Raw genomic sequence first — 17421 nt, 5'->3', positions numbered from 1 at the left:
AGTCTGTCTGCAGAGGATATTCTAGCATCTTGGATTCTTTGCAAGATTACCCCTACTGCCCTCTTTGCATCTCCGCCCCTACTTCTATCTGTTCCCTACTCCAAGTTTTGCATTTTGGGAACCTCTCTCTTGCCACTGGGAATATCTGAAAACAAGAGTCCCTAAATGCTGGTAAAAAAATGTTTGCTCTGTGGTTGTAAGCTTAAGATATATTTGTTCCACACAGTCTTTCTACTGTGTCTATGCAGAATTTACAAACTCATGGAATCGATGTTTCAAGCCCGTACGAGCCTCCAAAACTACATAGCTACGCTACGTAAACATTACCAAATGGTTAACCAAACAGAAGCTGCAACGGAAACTGAAAGAGAAATGGCCCTAAGCCAAATGAACATTGTTGGCAGTTAGATGGAAATGCATGGTATACCACTGAAAAGAGCCCCCTCTCTTCCATCACGTCCTACACTCCGACCACCACACTCTTGTCGGTGGTGCACTAGTCCTACAAAAGTGCTTCACAGTGCAAACAGATGGACCTGATCTGTAAGAGTCTGGATTATCTTTTTTTCTAGCCGCCAGACAAAACAATTTTCCCAAACTACGAGAATAAGACAGATACTGCTGCTTGCTATTGCGTTGATAGCAGTACCATTCATGAATAAGACCTAGCAGGATACCGGAAGTACTCCTTGTATGGATTTGTTTCTTCCCCTATGCAAGTGCTAAGTAGTAGGTCAGGGCTGTGCAACCTGAAACCAAACGCTTGTCCTGTATTGTGACTGGTCAGGTGTTAGGCCGACGCCATGTTTCTGCAGGCAAGAAAGACAGGAGATGCAGTCAGTCCCTAGTAGAACACCATATGTGGCTGGTAGGCAGCACAGAATTTTGTGGGTCATAAGTTATGCCGGCTTGCGTTAAGTAAGCTTAAAATGTTGCGAAGGCCCCGCCTTTTAGCATTTAAGCAAAGCCTATCAAATCCTTCACCTTTACTAAGCACCGTGACAAGAAACAGCAGGCCCTTCCAAAGCGGCTGCCACTGCCTCTCATTTTAGCTTCTTCCTACCCCTTAGGAATTGATTCCATGTGCATGTGCCATTACTCCAAAGCACATCTCCACTGCCCAAGAGAAGCTGGAATGCCAGACCTCATCTCCCTTCCTATACAATTCCACCTGGTGATGCTAGTGGAGTCTCTAAAACCTAAAGCTTCGCAAGTAATAATTTTGAGAAAATTATATCGTGACCATTGGCTGACCTTGCTGGCTCATTTTCTGTTTCGTTTCCCTTCCCTAAACCCCTTCTGTTATTGTAGTAGAAACCTAGAAATATGTAAAAAAGTCTTTTAAAATGTGAACTTTGTCTTTTAAAACAGATAAGCAAAGTTCCTCGTACTTCCTGAAGGCCAACAAGAGTTCTAAATGAGTGAAGCTCTGGACAGGCAAGGATTTCAAAGGGGCTTGGTTCAACTAACAAGGTGGGACGAGAGTGCAGCAGGTGCTTTTATAAATACTAGAAGGTGATGAAACAAGACCTGAGGGAAGGGAGATGACAACCTCAACAGAAACTGGATTTCCATCCTTCTTTTCCCCACAAGTCCGGTTCTCATTCTGGAAAGCACCTGGAAGCCCCTCTTCACCCTCCTCTATATCTCCACCCAGAAAAGATTCCAAAAATGGTCATCTCTGAAATAGAAAGAGGGGGAGGCGAAGAGACTCTCTGCAAATGGCCCTTTGATCTGTATTAAAAACAACTCTAGAAGTCCCTAAGGAGTTAGAATTAGTGAGGGCCGGGTGGGTGGGGAGGACACCTTTAAATGGGAGATGCAAAGTATTAAAAAGTGCTCTGCAACTAATTTTTTGTTTTTATGTATATATATATATATATGTTCATATATATATTCATATAATATATATATATATAAGTTAAAAAGTTCTATGTGATATGCTAAACCAAGTGTCCTAGTAGGGTCACGACTGCAGGGCATGTGGCCTGTTGGGATGGCAGATGGGGCACTCGCCCTCCTCGGCACACGTTTCACACAGCACAGTGTGTTGGCACGGTAGTACCACCCGGTTCTCTTCCTGGCACTTGAGGCATTTCACTGACTGCATCTGAAACACTGCCTGAAAGAGAAAGCAAACCAACGTGGATTGTAACAACACAGATTGTCAACACTTTGCACCATCCGTAACAAAACTGCTAAGAAATATGGGACATTTTCCTTTTTTGTGTGTGTGTGTTAATATCAGTTTTATTTTACCCTCCCTCCAAAGAGCTTCAGGCAGCATACATGCGTTTCCCTTAATTTTATCCTCAAAACAGCCTCCTGAGGTATGCTGGACTGAGAAAGAAGGTCACTCAATGAATTTCATGGCTAAGTGGAGACTGGAATCCAGGTTTCCTCAGTCCTGATCAAATAGTGAGGGGAGGAACGGTGGCTCAGTGGTAGAGCATCTGCTTGGTAAACAGAAGGTCCCAGGTTCAATCCCCAGCATCTCCAACTAAAAGGGTCCAGGCAAAGAGGTGTAAAAAACCTCAGCTTGAGACCCTGGAGAGCCGCTGCCAGTCTGAGTAGACAATACTGACCTTGATGGACCGAGGGTCTGATTCAGTATAAGGCAGCTTCATATGTCCAAATATACTGGCCACTATACCACACTGGCTTTCAGGGAAATGCAAACGGAGGGGGGATTCGTTAGGTTTCCCCTCCCTAGAATTAACTTCTGTCCCCATGCCTGTTCATACATACTGGTAGAAACTTTGCTTGCCTCATGACTCTATCAAGCAGGCAGGCAAGAAGACTCAGCAAGGCAGCCCTGGCTAAAACTAAACATGCTGTAATAGCTTAAACTTTAGCCAACGCAACGTCCTCACTACTACAGGCCCAGGGAAACACCACATATGCAACTTTCAGCTGGGGCAGCAAGGTGGATTCTAGGGAAACGATACCTGCCCCCTTTTCCCCACATTCAACCACAACTATTAAGAGTTACAGATGGACCTATGATGGGAGAATATTGGTGAGTGCTAAAGAACTTTGAACAATTTCTCCTGTACCATAAAAAACTATCCTCCCCCACAAAAAAAAAAAAAAAAACTGAGGAAGATAACTCATTTTTTTTCCCCTGAGCCAAATTCCAAATTTGGACCATATCGTGCTGCTAATGATATCATTGGAAATGCTCTGAGGACCAAGCACCTTCTGTTTGCAATTCCTTCCTCAGCCCCTAAATTATGCCTCTCTTTCTTCCCTCAAAGATCCTCCTGACCCCATTTAAGGGCTCCAGCACTGAGAATGCCGCAGCAGCAGTGTCTTCAGTGCAAGGAAACCTAAGGAATGCCCACGTGGCAGGTGTCAGGTTTGCAATTCAACTTCCTTCCTCAGCCCCTAAATTATGCCTCTCTTTCTTCCCTCAAAGATCCTCCTGACCCCATTTAAGGGCTCCAGCACTGAGAATGCCGCAGCAGCAGTGTCTTCAGTGCAAGGAAACCTAAGGAATGCCCACGTGGCAGGTGTCAGGTATTCTGGAAACTATATGTCCCAGAGTTCCTTGACATGTGATGCTATTGTTGTAGAGCTCTGGGTACCAGGGAGGAAGTGTCATCCAGCAACTCAGCTGGCAAACTTTCTATAAGATGGTCTGACCTTCCTTAAGCTTATTTGTAAAAATTTGGAGAGGGACTTGTAAACATGTGATTCCCTTTTAACAAACTGAAGCACAATCACTAATTATTCAAGTTTAATCCTTGCCTATTAACCCAGAGGATACCTGGTGAAAAAAAACTACTTCCTCCTTCTGGGAACAGAATACTTCTTAGCCTAATCACCCAGATTTTTTTTTAAAAAAATGCAATTTAGAATGTAAAACAGTAAATGTGATTAATGGTAGATAATTAACAACATCTCTCACTTAAGCCCACCTTATCGACTCTTTCCAAGTTGGCACGCAGCTGTTTTTGGAGAGTATAGAGCGTGGAAAGGGAGAGGGTCTCTAGGTCAGAAAGAGCACGCAGGAACTGGGGGTCCTGACCAGTGTGGATTCTCTCCATTTCCTCCTGGAGTTTTTTCACCTGCAGTTCCAAGGCCTCCCTTTGCTCTCGGGCTAGTTCACATTCCATAGTCGCTGTGCTGGCACGATCGTTGGCCTCCTCTGCTTCTTTCTTCCACGCATCACAAGCCTGTGTATCCCAAAGGCAGGGAAATTACCATAAATTCTCAGCTTGCTTCCACTGGATAATCTATTGTGAAGTATTTGCGATTTGGGAAGGGGAAGATGGGGGCAGGGCTGGGAATTCTCCCATCTCCTGCCCTTCCTTACAGGCTTTAAAACTTTCCTGAAGTGTTTTATTAAAATATATGCAACAGCCTTCTTATTTGTGTGAAGATTCAGAATCATACATGGATACACCAACATTTCTTTTGCTATCAAAGATGTCAAGTTTTCACGGCTGGTAACATCATTAGGGTTTGTGGAATCTTTCGGGCTCAAGTGCCGTGTTCTCCAGTAGAACACGGCGCTTGAGCCCGAAAGATTCTACAAACCCTAATTTCTTTCGTTGTTGGGTAATTCCTGTCCAAGTTACCCCATTGTAGGCACAGTGCTGGTAAACTGTGTGCACACATCTTGGATTTTTGAAAGTTCCTCCTCCGTTTCAAAACTGCCTCCTCACAGTAGTTGCCCAAAGGTGTAGACAACTTTTTGTGTAAACAGGTCCCTCAAGCTAGTAAGATATGGCTCCCTATATATTTCACATGTCATCATTTTGGCAGCAGATGATGGGAAGAATGCCAAGGTTAAAAATGGACATCAAATACCTAACCCAGGCATCTACACTTTACAATAAATTCCCTACAGATTAAGCCAGGTATAGAGTTGAAACAAACAGAGGGTGTAGAACCAAAGAAGCCTGCCAGTAGAGCTCAGGAAAGAATTTAGTAAGAACAACTATACAAGCATACATACATACAGATTCGGGACAGACAAAAGAAAGTACTTCTTCACACACAGCACATAGTTAACTTGTGGAACTCACCGCCACACAATGTGGTGATGGCCACCAACTTGGAAGGCTTTAAAAAGGGAGTGGACAAATTCACTGAGGACATGGCTATCGACAGCTACTACTCATACTGGATAGCTACTCCTTCCAGTACCAGAAGCAGTACGCCTCTTTGTATCAGTTGCTGGGGAGCACGTCCGGGAGGATACTGTTTCGTCTATGCTGGTGGGCTTCCTAGAGTCAGCTGGATGGACTCGATGGGTCTTTGGTCTGATCTAGCAAGGCTCTTCTTATGTTCATATATACACCCAGCAAAACTGCTAGCCAATCGGGTTCAGGGTGAGCGTATGCCAGTTCCACAGAAGGTATATTTTACCCAGCATTTCCTTAAGGTAGCTTGGACTCAGAATATGCCTCTCCTTCAAACCACAACTGCTCATCCTCAGGATAAGTACTGAATTATTTAAACATTGAACAGAATACTAATCTGGAGAACACACGTAAGCAGGCAGTATGAACAATTAGAATGATGTACCCAAACAAACTGAAGAACCTACCATTTATAGAAGAATTTGAGTAAGTTTCTGTTGAATTTTTAAAACTATATTACAACTTACAATTTACTTTTCTGTGTTTACAATACTAGCTGGTTCTTTATTTATTAGTAAATGCATCTCAAATAAAGCTAAGAAAACATTAATGTGAAGGAGCTCTGCTATGGACTCCAACTCTGCTGGTTATCTTGAACTCCAAACTACTTGTCACCATTAGCAAACCACCCCTGCCTCTCCCTGCTACTGCACACTACCTGTTTGGCCTGTTTCCAAGATTCTTCCCACTGTTTTATTGTACTGTTAGCTTCATCTAATTCCTGACGCAGTCTGGCCAGCTCAGCAGCACCTGGACCCGACAGGAACGCAGGTGAGGTACTAGGCGAAAAACTTCCAGAAGCAAAGTGCTCCCATATACTGCTGTTCATCCCATTTAAACCTGTTTCATGTAGAGACAGAGAAAAGAAGTTACATCACAAATACTTCTAACTAACCCCTTTCCCTGCATGAAATTCAGGCCCCATCTTTTCCTGGGAAGAGGAATAAAAGGATTCAGTCTTCCACAGGATTAATTTGGGGATTTCAGGGAGCAACCTGGTCATGAAACAGGTCTTTGTATAAGGCAGGCAGTCTAATGAAACCAAGGATGGCTGCACTGTTGTTCACCTCTTTGGCTGAAGCGGGAGGGATGGGAAGCGTTCCCCACTTAAACAAGAGCAACGTGCTACATGGCATTCTAGTGCCAATACTGATCTTAAGAGCTCTGTACTTTAACTTCATCAATGTAGTTGGATACAGAATGGGTGCGCCAACAGTGCAGACCTGGCAAGAGAGACGAACATCAGAGTGAGTTTAAAACAGGCATTCGCAGAACTTCTGCATAGATGTGGTCTCTATTAAACTGCAAAAGTTTCCACGAGCAGCTTTTTTAAAAAAAAGCCACCCATCAACTTTTTAACTTCATTTGTCAAATTTACCAGGTCTTTTGTTCCCTCAAACATCCTTGCAATTTGTGTTTGGTGTATACTGCTAAGGAGAGGCTCACAGTTTTCTTTATAACATAACAAATCCATTGATTTTTTTCCCCAAAAAACCAGTACTATTCAATGGAATACTTAATAAACAGTACAATCTTATGCAGAGTTACTCCTAAACCCACTGAAATCAATGGACTGGCTGAAATAACGTTGCATAGGATCGTACCGAACATAATTTATTATTATCATTTAGTAATTTACTAATATAATGTGTAAAGTTGCATTCAGATCTAACTACATTAAGTTATTCAGTATAGATTTAAATCAGTTTCAGAGTTTTCAGAACTGGGATGTTCTGATTTCTCATAAGTCGGTCTGAATGTCCGCTTTAAAGCCATGCCAGAGAAATCAGCCTATGGATCAGAGTTTAGAATAAGGCAGAGAATTTAACAAAACGTGCCAGTTAATGTTATTTTTTTTTAAAGTTTACACTTAGGATGTTTTCTGTCTAAAAATGGGGACCATACAAGAAGTGCAATTGCAAATATGTGCAGCATCATACAAGAATCTCGTCACCCCAACCCCTAGCAAAGAATGCATGAAACAACACACAGATCTCCATTGGAACTGCTTGTACCAGAAATCAGAAAATAAATGAAAAGATGTGAATAAAAATTTTGGCCTGACAAAAAATCAGTAAAGGAGCAGGGGCTGCCTCTTATCTTTTGTAAAGAACGCAACACAAAACAAATGGGAAACCTGGAAAAATATTTGCAGCTGTAATATAGGCATCTGACTAAACATTTTCTACTTCATATTGAATTTAAATCAGAATTTGATTTCAGCTCAGAGACCAAGGCTTGCACTATTATTAAATATGGCTGATGTGAACTCACCCTGATTCTAGTCATAACCTTGCCAGTAACATTTTCCTACAGGAAAACAATGCATTTATTATACGGCTAACCGAAAATGCCATTTCCACTAATTGCCAACCTAATTGAGAGCCAATAATGTAGACAACTTTTATATGGCTAGGCCACACACTCATTAGTTGGAAATCCTGTTATGCATGAAGAACTGTGTGATGCAAGAAGACTGCCCAGACGTCTGTGGATGTGCAATCTCACCCCCCCCCATACACATCTTTCTGAGGGGCACAGGTTGTCCAAATTGGATGCAGACATGGGCAAATGTGTACACAAAGTGTATTAAAAATTATTTCATATACATGGCTGGAGAAGAGTGTAACCAAAGAGAACCACAGATATTAGATTAAACAAAGCAAGGCAAAACCCTGGAAAAATAATTACGGAATGTGAAAATTTATAACAACTCATACAATATCTTATGCAAAAGTTCAGAATAAAGTAACAGTCCGCTTAAAGTCAAGTCTCTGGTAATTCAATTTCCATGTCTGATGCTCTTCACTGGAGAGCCAGTTTGGTGTAGTGGTTAAGTGTGTGGACTCTTATCTGGGAGAACCGGGTTTGATTCCTCACTCCTCCACTTGCAGCTGCTGGCATGGCCTTGAGTCAGCCATAGCTCTGGCAGAGGTTGTCCTTGAAAGGGCAGCTGCTGTGAGAGCCCTTTCAGCCCCACCCACCTCACAGGGTGTCTGTTGTGGGGGAAAAAGGTAAAGGAGATTGTGAGCCGCTCTGAGACTCTTCGGAGTGGAGGGCGGGATATAAATCCAATATCTTCTTCTACCTCACAGGGTGTCTGTTGTGGGGGAGGAAGGTAAAGGAGATTGTGAGCCGCTCTGAGACTCTTCGGAGTGGAGGGCGGGATATAAATCCAATATCTTCATCTACCTCACAGGGTGTCTGTTGTGGGGGAGGAAGGGAAAGGAGATTGTGAGCCGCTCTGAGACTCTTCGGAGTGGAGGGCGGGATATAAATCCAATATCTTCATCTACCTCACAGGGTGTCTGTTGTGAAGGAGGAAGGGAAAGGAGATTGTGAGCCGCTCTGAGACTCTTCGGAGTGGAGGGTGGGATATAAATCCGATATCTTCATCTACCTCACAGGGTGTCTGTTGTGGGGGAAAAAGGTAAAGGAGATTGTGAGCCGCTCTGAGACTCTTCGGAGTGGAGGGCGGGATATAAATCCAATATCATCATCTTCTTCTACTACTTGGTATACTCCATGAGAATTAAAGTGCTTCGCAATTAGTCAATTTCAATTGTAGTGTGTCACAGTAGATAAATTTCAAATCCGGCGTACTCAGATTAAAGGACTCGTCAACAACTGTCCTGCTCTCCAGCTGCGTTAAAAATACATTTTTACACAAGCACTTTAATCCTTTGGGTACATCGGATTGGAAATTTATCTCCTGTGATGAACATCTATTGAAACTGACTAACTGTGAATGAAGTACTTTGACTCCATGAGGGTATACTATGTGAGAGCATCGGACATGAAACTGAATTACTACAGACTTAACTTCAAGCGGACAGTTGCTTTATTCTGAACTTTTTGCCTGAGATGCTGTACGACTGGTTATTATAAATTCTCACATTTCATCGTTATTTTCCATGGTTTTGTCTTGCTTTGGAGAAGAGTGCACTCATGTCCCTGGCATGTGCATCTGGGTTCCCTAGTTAGTATGTGTGAAAACAGTCCCCTTAAAAATAAATTGAAAGGAGGCCTGAACTTACACAGGGCTTCCAGTTGCATGGACCATGGATTTGGTTTGTACAAAGCAGGTGATTGCATAGATATGACAGACAAATGTGATTAAGCACATGAAAACATTTTAAACTTAAAAACAGGTATCTGGTTTTTTAGGTCTTTCCACATGCCATCTCCCCTACTGCTTTCCCATTTTTAGTTTTCCTAGCACCTGTCTTATCTCGTATGTATCTTAATTAAACTGGAAGCTTCTTCAGCAGAAAAAGTCACACACCGTCTGTGCAGTGCTCACCTCACACCCTCGTTAAATGACCGTAGCACACTTTAAAGAAGTTCACTCAGTTACTATAGCTAGCCCTCCATTAATATCAGTGCATTTTAACTCAACGCTTAACCAATGCTCAACCAAGAACTTTATTCTATTGCCAGGGCTCAAGAATAATGATAATGATGAAGAACAGCCAGAGCCTTAACTCTGAAACGGAGGTGCCAGTTCTCAAGCGAACCATAACATCACAGCCTCCGAGCAACACAGAATTCAACCCTAAAAGCAAAAGAACTATTCATGGTGAAGGGAAGTATGCTAGTCACTCTTAAAAAGTAGTACCTTTTCATGTTGGTCTGTTTGGATGTACATGAACTATGGAGGCCTTGTTATACTTTGAATTAGGGGAGGGACGGTGGCTCAGTGGTAGAGCATCTGCTTGGGAAGCAGAAGGACCCAGGTTCAATCCCTGGCATCTCCAAAAAAGGGTCCTGGCAAATAGGTGTGAAAAACCTCCGCTTGAGACCCTGGAGAGCCACTGCTGGTCAGGGGAGGGACGGTGGCTCAGTGGTAGAGCATCTGCTTGGGAAGCAGAAGGTCCCAGGTTCAATCCCCGGCATCTCCAAAAAAGGGTCCAGGCAAATAGGTGTGAAAAACCTCCGCTGGAGACCCTGGAGAGCCGCTGCCAGTCTGAGTAGACAATACTGACTTTGATGGACCAAAGGTCTGATTCAGTATAAGGCAGCTTCATATGTTCATATATGTTCAAGGTTCTTTTAGAGAGGATTTCAGTTGAGATATTTGGAATATCTGATTTTTAGCATTAATAACAGCTACGACCAATAATGAGAAACCTGAAAAATGAAGTCATCTAAGCATATCAGCAGTATTACATAACAGTAATACATAGGGGGAGGGACGGTGGCTCAGCGGTAGAGCATCTGCTTGGGAAGCAGAAGGTCCCAGGTTCAATCCCTGGCATCTCCAAAAAAGGGTCCAGGCAAATAGGTGTGAAAAACCTCAGCTTGAGACCCTGAAGAGCCGCTGCCAGTCTGAGTAGACAATACTGACTTTGATGGACCGAGGGTCTGATTCAGTAGAAGGCAGCTTCATATGTTCATAGGGAGGGACGGTGGCTCAGTGGTAGAGCATCTGCTTGGTAAGCAGAAGGTCCCAGGTTCAATCCCCGGCATCGCCAAAAAAGGGTCCAGGCAAATAGGTGTGAAAAACCTCAGCTTGAGACCCTGGAGAGCCGCTGCCAGTCTGAGAAGACAATACTGACTTTGATGGACCAAAGGTCTGATTCAGTAGAAGGCAGCTTCATATGCAGGAGGGACGGTGGCTCAGTGGTAGAGCATCTGCTTGGTAAGCAGAAGGTCCCAGGTTCAATCCCCGGCATCTCCAACGAAAAAGGGTCCAGGCAAGTAGGCATGAAAAACCTCAGCTTGAGACCCTGGAGAGCCGCTGCCAGTCTGAGAAGACAATACTGACTTTGATGGACCGAGGGTCTGATTCAGTAGAAGGCAGCTTCATATGTAGTTTTTTCTTCATGACCTGGATGGCCCAGGCTATCTCATCATATCCTGGAAGCTAAACCAGGTCAGCCCTGCTTAATACTTGATAGGAGACTACCAAGGAACTCCAGGGTGACTGTGCAGAGGCAGACAACAGCAAACCACTTCCAAAAGTCTCTTGCTTTGAAAAACCCTACAAGCTTTGAAAACCCTACAACAGGCAGAACTTCCAAGAGACCAAGGGATATACAAGCTATGACTTGACAGCACTTAACACATGACACACATAAAATTTTTCCTACGGAGGGGGGCATGATTGTTGACATGATTTATAAATTTTCATTCTCCTGGGCTAATTTTCTGCCTTGTCTTTTGCATGGTATTCTACTTTTGCTGTACGGGAGGTATTCTTTTGGGGGCATGGTTTTAAGCCTCGAGCGTCCTCCTTTCAGGGGGACAAGGCATGTTAGGTGGCAACAGAGACATTAAAATGAAAGCTAAAATAAAATGAAGATACTTACATGGCATATAGAGGTATGTAACATGTTAATATGCGTGCTCTCACAAACACATTGGCCATTTACCTAACGATCCATGAGAAGCTGATGTCCCCAGGAATGTGTTTTCTGATTGGCTTAAGTGTCCCTGGGGCTGATGAAGGAAATGCGATGATAAGCTGACCGGTGGAGAAGGAGAGGCAGAGTGAAAGGAGGCGGAGCTTCCAAGGGACCCAGGGATATTTACAGGAGCAGAACTTTGCAGCATACTCCCACCTGGACAAAGAACACACAGAAAGGATGGGGATGTAGAAGCCACGAGTTATGAGTGGAAGCACAGCACAGGAATCTGAACAGCAGGCATTTGCTTCTCCCTGTCTCTATCTCTGCTTCAGGAAAGGATGGGGAAGTCCACGCTCTGTCTCTATCTCTGCTTCAGGAAAGGATGGGGAAGTCCACGCTCTGTCTCTATCTCTGCTTCAGGAAAGGATGGGGAAGTCCACGCTCATCTTCCGCTTTTGGGATGAACGCTATGGGAACTGTTCCCCAGGCCAAGGAAGGTAGTATGGAAACACAGTTGGATGCTTGCTGTGCAAAACATGGCATCTGGGGACGAGCAAACTCTGCTTAAGGAATGAAAGATTTTATCTGAAATTAAAGGGCTGTCGCAAGACAGTTTCAATGACTTTCGGCGTTTGTTGTCTCCACAACAATACCCTAACCTACATTATGCATATTTAAATGTAACTCTGTCACTATTTTTATATTGAAAATATAGCTGTGAAGTGCTACATTTCTCTAAGGGTCTGCAGATGAAATGAAAATGAGCATCTAAGATTCTCTTCAAAGGAACAGGAAACACAATCTCAGATTATTTGAACTGACTGCATTTTCAAGGACCATGATCTGAATTGGAAACGGCTTCTTTCCGTTATAGAGCTTTCCAAGCTTATCCTTACACATTCAGTCCCATGTGTTAGGGATAAAAAGGATGGTCTTAATATCACTTGGAAAGTGTTTCACTTGCTTTTTAAGGTTCAAAGGCTTTGCATCAAGAGAAAAGCCATCTGTTAAACAGGGGGGGAAATTATTAATTATGGAAAATTAGGCTCTTCATACTTTATTTTAATCTTGCTTACACATTACGTACCCTCGTAAGGAAAATGCTCTAGCAAATCAGATCAGTAATCGATACTTTAATTATTTATGCTCGATTCACACAAGAATAAAAAACAGCCGAGGAAATCACACCACCATCTGAAGCACAGAGAAGTCCAGAAAAGTGCATGGCACAGGACAGGAATCAAACCCACTAGCACAAAGTTAGATGGCTTTGAAAGAGACGTGAGACTATCGGATTTCATCTTTCTTTAAACTCACGTTTTTATTCTTTGTGTTTATAAACCTTGAAAACGGATAGCCGCACCAAGAGGAGGCTAAGAAACCAAAGTGGGCCTAGGGCACTTATGGGAGGCATGCCTATGTGCCATGTCCTTCGAGCATAGAATAGTTGCAATTTTTGCACAGAAGCAACTGAAACGTCACACTACACATCTCTGCCATGCTTCTTCTTCTCTCTAAGTCCACTAGGCGGGGCTGCGGGAGGAGGACGTGGTTTGCCGTGACAACCCAATCCAAGTTCTGCATCAGTTTACTGATCAGAGAAGTGTAATTTCGAGATCCCCGTTCCAACAAAACAAGAAAACCCTGTCGGCTTCATGAGAACCAAGCGCGCGTCTACGCTACAGGAGAAGCACAACTTGGGTCCCATTCTGACACACCTGACTTGTTCAGCCTGCCTCCACACTACGGACAACAGCCACATCTAAATTGTTTTTCGCCAGAATCGCCATAGATGTGATGTCACTGCACAGGTGGCACGTGCCGAATTCTACTTCTTTAAACGGGAACCTCCTTTTTGCGCAAACCAGAATCTTATCACTTGAGGAGTGAATAGCAGCAGGCTATTTGACTTACATAACTGCACAAACGTGAAACAATATCGGGGAAAGACATGGTGAAATGGAACGGTGCGTTGACAAAGATGGCCATTGCAAAAGAGTTCCACAGTGGTCTGAAATGTCTGACACTGCACCAAGGAACCGCAGGTTTAAGCTGATGGATGTGACCTTAAGAAACCAATCATCTAAGCAAGAGTGAGTAGCAGTGTTGAACCCACCAATTTGCACATGGCTTTACTTCACATACAAGAATCTATGTCATTGAATAAAGAGATTCTTGTACTGGAGGCAGTAAGTCTGTAAGGACTATATTCACCTGAACAGCCAGAGACAGGGGAAAAAAAAATATGAATGCTGGTTTAAAATGACCATGTACAAAATGATGAGATACATATGCGGCAGTTTGTCCATGAGCAGCTATAATGCCTTGCCATGGTCCTGTGACAGCAAAACGATGCTACCAGTCCAATTGGTTTCCCATTATTTTTCAAAAAAAATAAGAGGTTCCCTTTAGAAACGCACACTCGCATCATAATTTTGCGAAGTTTTAGAGTGTCACCGTTAAGGTACTTATAAAGCAAAATAAGGCATGCCTGTACCGTAAACATAACTGGGATGTATGAAACCAATGGAAAGAAATTTCCAATCTGCTAGTCAATGAGAGGGTCCTTCCACTTCAAAATCTCTCTCATTGGCTGCTGATGGACACATAATAGGGTTGGTTTTGTGAGCTTGTTAGGCTGCTTCAGCCAGCTGATGGGGGCAAACCCTGCTTGGCAGAAGATCAAAGAAAGCTCTGTTTGCTTTCATGTACCTATCATGATGCCACTCGTGTGGGGCACCGAGCTGCTGTCAAAAGTCTTCTCCAGGGCAGCCACTCCGAATTCGTTCAGGTCCAGGTCATCCAAGGCAGACTCTGCCAGACAGAGGCACCAATTATATGTTACAAAAAGGACCAACAACTTCAAGTGATAGGGAAGCCCAAACAGCCTACATGCAGAGATGCTATTGCTCTGGATTGTAGAATCTACAGGGCCCTGTTCCCCCCCCGTGCATTGCTGCTATAGTCAAGTTAAGCTTTACATATCACTTCCTGTTTCCTACTTTGAATCCTAAAATGCCTTTCAAGCGTCAGGTTCTTCCCGAAAATCGTACATCAGAAATAACAGCAATGTGAAACATGTCAACTCGGCAACTCCCGTTGTTCAGTTCATTTTTTTTGTTTTGTTTTTTTTAGTAGAAGAATATCCCAAGATATTTTCATGACCGGCGAAGCGGGCAGTTAGCCCATTCCGGTCACTCGGTAACCGTATTGTTCCGGAGGAGTTGCCACAGCGCATGAAATGTTTCACTTTTAGGAATTTCACAGTGCAGTAGCGACTCGGGCTGCAATTCTGTGACAGAAAAGATGGGCAAAGTAGGGATGAGGTTCAGATATGGTAGTGGAAAGAGGAGGATCGTGTGTGGCAGTCAGGCAAGGGGAGGGGGGACGGGAAATGGATTAGCAGGACCTGGCAAGCAGGCAATAGCCAGTGGTGTCCCAACGATGGGTTGGCAATAGCATGGACATTGCCAGTTGGGGATGAGATGGAGCAAGCCTGCACAGGATCTCCCTCAGTGCTATTCCTAACCAGTCTGCCCCATGAAAGACAGTGTTATCTTTAAAAGGATGGCTTACATTTATGTTATTTCAGAAACGGGGGATTACGGAACCGCCATAAACACTCTCTCAGTTAACACTCTCTTATTCCTTCACCAAAGTTTTATATTCCTTTGCTTTGTTTTTCGGATAAGGCTAGGTTTGGCGTATTTGACACATTCTTAAAAGGACTGCTAGTCTCCTCAAGAGCTTCCTGTAGAGTCTTTATTTGAAAATTTAAGAAGCACAGTGTCAGGAGCTTAATAAATGGTGCCCCCCCCAACCCCCGTTTGCTTGCTTGCTTATGACTGTGGTCCTTCTGGGACAGGATTATATCGCTAACAGTTCTTAATAAAACGCCGAGAGAATAAGAGGCCAGTATCAGGCAGGGATATTTTAAAGAGGAAACAAAATTATGCTTAGGAAGAAAAATAAAGCAAGAGAAGTTTGCCCTGCACCATCTGGATTCTTACTCTCCTTGAGAATTCTTGGGAAAGCTGAAGGACAGAGATTCACAAATAATGTATTACTCTTGAAGAAGAAAAGCACAAATAAGATTCATATAAAGGCTTACACAAGTTGGATACAGATTTTGTTATTGGCGTCTACGGATGGGAGAATGTGTCTTCCCTATATTATTTATGAAGACATTTGTGTCAACCACAGGTAATACCTATCACAGGTCAAAAATTCCATCTTGGATTGGTTTATCATCGTGGCACTTTGGGACAATGTTGAGATTTATGAATTTAACAAGCATGGGGTAAGGTAAAATATAATGGGAAAATAGTTCAGTTCTCACCAGAGAAAAGTCAAGAGCAATCATATTCTCCCATTCACCATTTTACCACAGTATAACAGAATTTACATCTTATTAAATTAGCAAAGGGAATTCCTGTGTTTGGCCGTGCCAAAGCTGAAATTTTGTTACATGATTGATTCTCTCTCTCTCTCTCTCTCTCTCTCTATATATATATATATATATATGTTTATCTTCTGGTGGAATTTGCTTATGCTCTGCGGAGAATTGAGACTATAGCACAGACTGTATTTGACTGCCCACTGGGAGCTGAAGCTAGGAAGAAGTTCATTTTACTTTTATTTTCTCTAATGCCAGTCTGGTAGAACTACTGAATCCAAGTTCAGTTGGCTTCTTTCAGATTCTGATTTCAGTGTTACCTCCTGTATAGTGAAGTTTTCTGCAACTCTATATTGATTGCACCGTTTCTCTGTTGTAGCCCATGTGGCTCTTAACAAAGTAAAGTGCTAGGCATCTCAAAGACCTGTCTATAAAAGAAAGCACGGATTCTACAAAAAGAACTCTAACACGCTCCTCCTGTTCCTGTGCCTTGATATTCCTTTTCTGAGGGCTCAGATATAAATGTGCACAAATGACATTACCTATCACAGACTCCACCGTGTCACTGGTTGGGTAGAATGGAAGGGCATTGGCATTCATGCCGGGGACGCTGCTGGTGCCAGCCGGACTTGGGGGTGTCGCTGCCAAGCTAGAGGTGATGCTAGAAGAGATGCTAGATGTCAATGGGCTCCCAACAGGAAGAATCCCCAACACATCCTGAAAGAGGAACAAGTATTTATGCACTGGATCATTTATGCCAGCAAGAAACACATACGAACAAGGCTATAAACAGTGTAATGAAAAGCACGTTTTCCATCAGTAATAGAAAACATAGAATGTTTTGAACTTTCTATACATATGCTAAAGCTATGGTGCATATTTGGGAGTCTTAGAGGACTGCTCACAATTTTTCAGCTGCATCATAGGCTCAGGTAACTCACAACCCACATGCTAGTGGTTAAGGGTGCGGACTCTTATCTGGGAGAACCGGGTTTGATTCCCCACTCCTCCACTTGCACCTGCTAGCATGGCCTTGGGTCAGCCATAGCTCTGGCAGGGGTTGTCCTTGAAAGGGCAGCTGCTGTGAGAGCCCTCTCCAGCCCCACCCACCTCACAGGGTGTCTGTTGTGGGGGAGGAAGGGAAAGGAGATTGTAGGCCGCTCTGAGACTCTGTCCTTGAAAGGGCAGCTGCTGTGAGAGCCCTCTCCAGCCCCACACACCTCACAGGGTGTCTGTTGTGGGGGAGGAAGGTAAAGGAGACTGTGAGCTGCTCTGAGACTCTTCGGAGTGGAGGGCGGGATATAAATCCAGTATCTTCATCTACCTCACAGGGTGTCTGTTGTGGGGGAGGAAGGGAAAGGAGATTGTGAGCCGCTCTGAGACTCTTTGGAGTGGAGGGCGGGATATAAATCCAATATCTTCTTCTTCTTCTTCTATGTACAACCCCACCATACATTCAAAATTTAAAAAGATCCTGTAGATTATCAGTAGTCCAAGTCAGATTTATGATTATAATTTGAAAGCA

At 43.5% G+C, this 17421-nt stretch overlaps 1 protein-coding gene across 5 annotated transcripts in view; it reads right to left on the bottom strand.

Annotated features, from left to right (window-relative positions):
• Nucleotides 1-1504: 1504 nt before the first annotated feature.
• The window catches only part of UNK (unk zinc finger), a 71216-nt gene continuing 55299 nt past the window's right edge, over nt 1505-17421 (bottom strand). For 2 of the 5 annotated variants that reach the window (XM_060252130.1, XM_060252134.1), the window contains 6 exons: nt 16439-16613; nt 14213-14314; nt 11525-11713; nt 5809-5990; nt 3921-4178; nt 1505-2122 (listed from right to left, as the gene is read on the bottom strand). In XM_060252130.1, coding sequence (XP_060108113.1) covers nt 1967-2122; nt 3921-4178; nt 5809-5990; nt 11525-11713; nt 14213-14314; nt 16439-16613 — 1062 coding nt within the window. In that variant the 3' untranslated portion in view covers nt 1505-1966. Of the gene's footprint in view, nt 2123-3910; nt 4179-5808; nt 5991-11524; nt 11714-14212; nt 14315-16438; nt 16614-17421 lie in introns of all 5 variants that reach the window. The other 3 variants (XM_060252131.1, XM_060252133.1, XM_060252132.1) reach the window with 3 other exon arrangements.

The sequence above is a fragment of the Heteronotia binoei genome, chromosome 13 (genome assembly GCF_032191835.1).
Source record: "Heteronotia binoei isolate CCM8104 ecotype False Entrance Well chromosome 13, APGP_CSIRO_Hbin_v1, whole genome shotgun sequence".
Lineage (NCBI taxonomy): Eukaryota > Metazoa > Chordata > Lepidosauria > Squamata > Gekkonidae > Heteronotia > Heteronotia binoei.
The sequence above is the reverse complement of the archived record's forward strand: the minus strand, read 5'-3'. Positions and strand labels throughout refer to the sequence as shown.